The sequence below is a fragment of the Pleuronectes platessa genome, unplaced genomic scaffold, assembly GCF_947347685.1.
Source record: "Pleuronectes platessa unplaced genomic scaffold, fPlePla1.1 scaffold_42, whole genome shotgun sequence".
Classification (NCBI taxonomy): Eukaryota; Metazoa; Chordata; class Actinopteri; order Pleuronectiformes; family Pleuronectidae; genus Pleuronectes; species Pleuronectes platessa.
The window spans coordinates 226,965-231,235 of NW_026518915.1; the positions used below are offsets into that span (position 1 = coordinate 226,965).

The following is a 4,271-nucleotide window of genomic DNA, read 5'->3' on the forward strand; positions in this document are numbered from 1 at the left end:
AAATATTTAAATCAAATTAATAAAAAAACTGTGCTTGCACATCCTGTGGGGCGCAAATTCTGTGGGGCGCACATCCTTCGGCGCACATCCTGCTGCGCACATAAATACAAATAATATTAAAACATTTTTACAAAAAAATTATTTAAATCAAATTAATAAAAAAACTGTGCTTGCACATCCTGTGGGGCGCAAATTCTGTGGGGCGCAAATTCTTTGGGGCGCACATCCTTCGGCGCACATCCTGCTGCGCACATAAATAAAAATAATATTAAAACATTTTTACAAAAAAAATATTTAAATCAAATTAATAAAAAAACTGTCCTTGCACATCCTGTGGGGCGCAAATTAAGTGGGGCGCACATCCTGCTGCGCACATAAATAAAAATAATATTAAAACATTTTTACAAAAAAAGTATTTAAATCAAATTAATAAAAAAACTGTCCTTGCACATCCTGTGGGGCGCAAATTCTGTGGGGCGCACATCCGGCGGCACACATCCTGCTGCGCACATAAATAAAAATAATGTTGAAACAAATTTACAAGTTTTTTTTTTTTAAATCAAATTAATAAAAAAACTGTGGTTGCACATCCTGTGGGGCGCAAATTCTGTGGGGCCCACATCCTGCGGCGCACATCCTGCTGCGCACATAAATAAAAATAATATTAAAACATTTTTACAAAAAAAATATTTAAATCAAATTAATAAAAAAACTGTCCTTGCACATCCTATGGGGCGCAAATTCTGTGGGGCGCACATCATGCGGCACACATCCTGCTGCGCACATAAATAAAAATAATATTGAAACAAATTTACAAGTTTTTTTTTTTAAATAAATTAATAAAAAAACTGTGCTTGCAAATCCTGTGGGGCGCAAATTATGTGGGGTGCACATCCTGCGGCGCACATCCTGCTCTGCACATAAATAAAAATAATATTAAAACATTTTTACAAAAAAAAATATTTAAATCAAATTAATAAAAAAACTGTGCTTGCACATCCTGCGGCGCACATCCTGCTGCGCACATAAATAAAAATAATATTAAAACATTTTTACAAAAAAAAATATTTAAATCAAATTAATAAAAAAACTGTGCTTGCACATCCTGTGGGGCGCAAATTATGTGGGGCGCACATCCTGCTGTGCACATAAATAAAAATAATATTAAAACATTTTTACAAAAAAAAATATTTAAATCAAATTAATAAAAAAACTGTGCTTGCACATTCTGTGGGGACGCAAATTCTGTGGGCCGCAAATCCTGCGGCGCATATCCTGCTGCGCACATAAATAAAAATAATATTAAAAACAATTTACAATTTTTTTTAAATCAAATTAATAAAAAAACTGTGCTTGCACATCCTGTGGGGCGCAAATTCTGTGGGGCGCAAATTCTGTGGGGCGCACATCCTGCGGCGCAAATCCTGCTGCGCACATGTATAAAAATAATATTAAAACATTTTTACAAAAAAATATATTAAAATCAAATTAATAAAAAAACTTTTGCTTGTACATTCTGTGGGGCGCAAATTATATGGGGCGCAAATCCTGCGGCGCACATCCTGCTGCGCATATAAATAAAAATAATGTTAAAACATTTTTACAAAAAAAAAAATTTAAATCAAATTAATAAAAAAACTGTGCTTGCACATCCTGTGGGGCGCAAATTATGTGGGGCGCACATCCTGCGGCAGACATCCTGCTGCGCACATAAATAAAAATAATATTAAAAACAAATTACAATTTTTTTTTTTTTAAATCAAATTAATAAAAAAACTGTCCTTGCACATCCTGTGGGGCGCAAATTATGTGGGGCGCACATCCTGCGGCGCAAATCCTGCTGCGCACATGAATAAAAATAATATTAAAACATTTTTACAAAAAAAAATATTTAAATCAAATTAATAAAAAAACTGTGCTTGCACATCCTGTGGGGCGCAAATTATGTGGGGCGCACATCCTGCAGCGCACATCCTGCTGCGCACATAAATAAAAATAATATTAAAAACAAATTACAATTTTTTTTTTTAAATCAAATTAATAAAAAAATTGTCTATAGCGTCCGTTTTCCTATAAAAGGCCGCTAAGAGGCTTAAGTGGGCTCCAGGCTGTTACGCGTCGTACAATGAATCCAAGTCCGGTGATGAATATAGTTTGAGAATTTTATTGCTGTAGACCGAATGACAATTGATGAATGCAAACATGGTTGTTTGACGATGACGACGACGACGACGACGACGACGCTAAACAGAAAATATAATCAGGTGCGCCACTAACCCCCTTTCTCCCCCTCCGCTGATCTGACTGCCCAGGTATATAGATTAAGCCACACCCATGTGTCAATCAAACGGAAGTGACATGCTCCAAAACAGTGTGACTAACCTTTCAAAATAAACAATAAACAAACAGACCAAATATGCATTTTGGCCCCTACAATTCCGGCCCCTAATTATTATGTTTCAAATAATAATTACAAATTTGACATAACAATCAACATAGTATGTAAATATATTTTCTTTCTTCATTATTTGTAATCCGATATACGTTGTCCAAGGAAAGAGTGATTAATCAAAGTCAAGTGTTCAGGAACAAAGTCAAGGGGTCAAAAGTCAGTTTGCGTCAGTCAATGATCCGCTGCCTCCAGTAGTAGGCAGACTTTGGTGATGGGCCTGGTCAGAAATCCGGTCTTTGACTTGATCCGAAGCTGACGTACAAGTCCCTTTTTGTCCATAATGGTCTCCACAATCCCTCCAGTCAACCAGGAGTTGCGAGGCGCTGAATCATCCACAATGATGACGATGTCTCCTGGTGTGAAGTTGCGTCTTATGTTGGACCATTTCTGTCGTTCTTGCAGTTGGGGAAGATACTCCTTAATCCACCTTTTCCAAATCCTTTCCTCCTGTTGCTTCTTTTCTTGATCCTGTAGTTTCCTCTTTGCCTCACATTCTTCCACCTCCCGTCTTCTCACTTTCTCTTCCTCAATTATTCTTTCTTCTTCCTTTCTCTTTTCCTGGGCTAACCTACACTCTTCCTCTTGTCTCCTGATACTCTCTTCTCTCCTCCTGTCTTCCTGGACCCTCTCTTCCTCCATCCTAATCCTTTCCTCCTCAACTCTCTTTCTTTCTTGTTCCTCTCGTCTCTTCTTTTCCTCCTCTAGTCTCTCACGCTGTTGTTGTTCTTCTCTCCTAACCTGCTCCTCCTCTTCTTGTCTCTTCCTCAAAATCATTTGCTCTTCCTCCCGTCTAACTTTCTCTTCTTCTTCAATCCTTTTTCTTTCTTCAGCCTGTCTCCGCTTCTCCTCAGCCAACCTCTCAAGAGCTTCTTCTTGGCTCCTCAACCTCTGCTCTTCCTCTCGTCTAACCTTCTCTTCTTCAATCCTTTTTCTTTCTTCCTCATCTTGTCTTCTTTTCTGCTCAGCCAGTCTCTCAACAGCTTCTTCTGGTTTCCTTTCATCTTCTTTTCTTCCCAGAGGTCCGTTAACTGTCCAGCCGAGCATTGTTTTGACGGCATATGGTCCATCTCCCACACTCCTGATGACTTGAAGTGGTTCCAGAGCCTTTGGTACATCGGAGCCAATCAGCAACTCAATCTCACAGTCCAGTTCAGGTAAGTGAATATTCTTTAAATGATGCCACTGATTGATGTCATTTTGATGTGGGATGTTCCCTTTGTGCACAGGCATAGTCTTCTGAGTGTACACACATGGGAGATCACAGAAATCAGTGCCATGAAGTCCTGTAACCTCTAGGCCTGAAACAATGCTGGTTTCAACGACCTTCTTTTGACCCATTGTTCTCAGAAGAATATTTGATTTTCTTCCCTGGAGATTGAGCTTATTCATTAGCCCCAATGTGCAAAATGACGCAGTGCTTCCCGGGTCAAGGAATGCATATGTATGCACTGTTGTATTCCCCTTCTTGGCCTTTACTTTCACAGGCACTATGGAGAGTTTGCAATTGTCTTCACCGGCCCCAGTAAGACCACTTGTCTGTACCGAGGCTATGGCTCTGATGTCAGCTTCTTCCTTTGTTTGAGGATGATGTTTGTCCATTTCAAATCTTCTTTGGTGGATATGCAGCATCTGAGGATGCTTCAAATTGCATATGTTGCAGCTGAGTCGCTTCCTGCAGTCCTTGCTCATGTGTCCTTTCTGCAGACAACCAAAGCAGGCTCCATTTTCTTTAAGGAAAGTGATTTTCTCATGATGTGCTTTCTTTTCCAATAGGAAACACACCTCCAAAGCATGTCCACCTCCACAGAACAAACACCTT

At 39.1% G+C, this 4,271-nt stretch overlaps 1 protein-coding gene across 1 annotated transcript; it reads right to left on the bottom strand.

Moving 5' to 3' along the window:
- Window positions 1-2,200: 2,200 nt before the first annotated feature.
- On the bottom strand, window positions 2,201-3,747 carry LOC128436312 (golgin subfamily A member 6-like protein 22). Its single transcript, XM_053418104.1, has 2 exons — window positions 2,484-3,747; window positions 2,201-2,300 (listed from the first exon to the last, which is right to left on the bottom strand). Exon 1 carries the CDS (start codon window positions 3,680-3,682, stop codon window positions 2,624-2,626), a length of 1,059 nt encoding a protein of 352 aa, XP_053274079.1. The 5' UTR covers window positions 3,683-3,747; the 3' UTR covers window positions 2,201-2,300; window positions 2,484-2,623.
- Window positions 3,748-4,271: the final 524 nt, after the last annotated feature.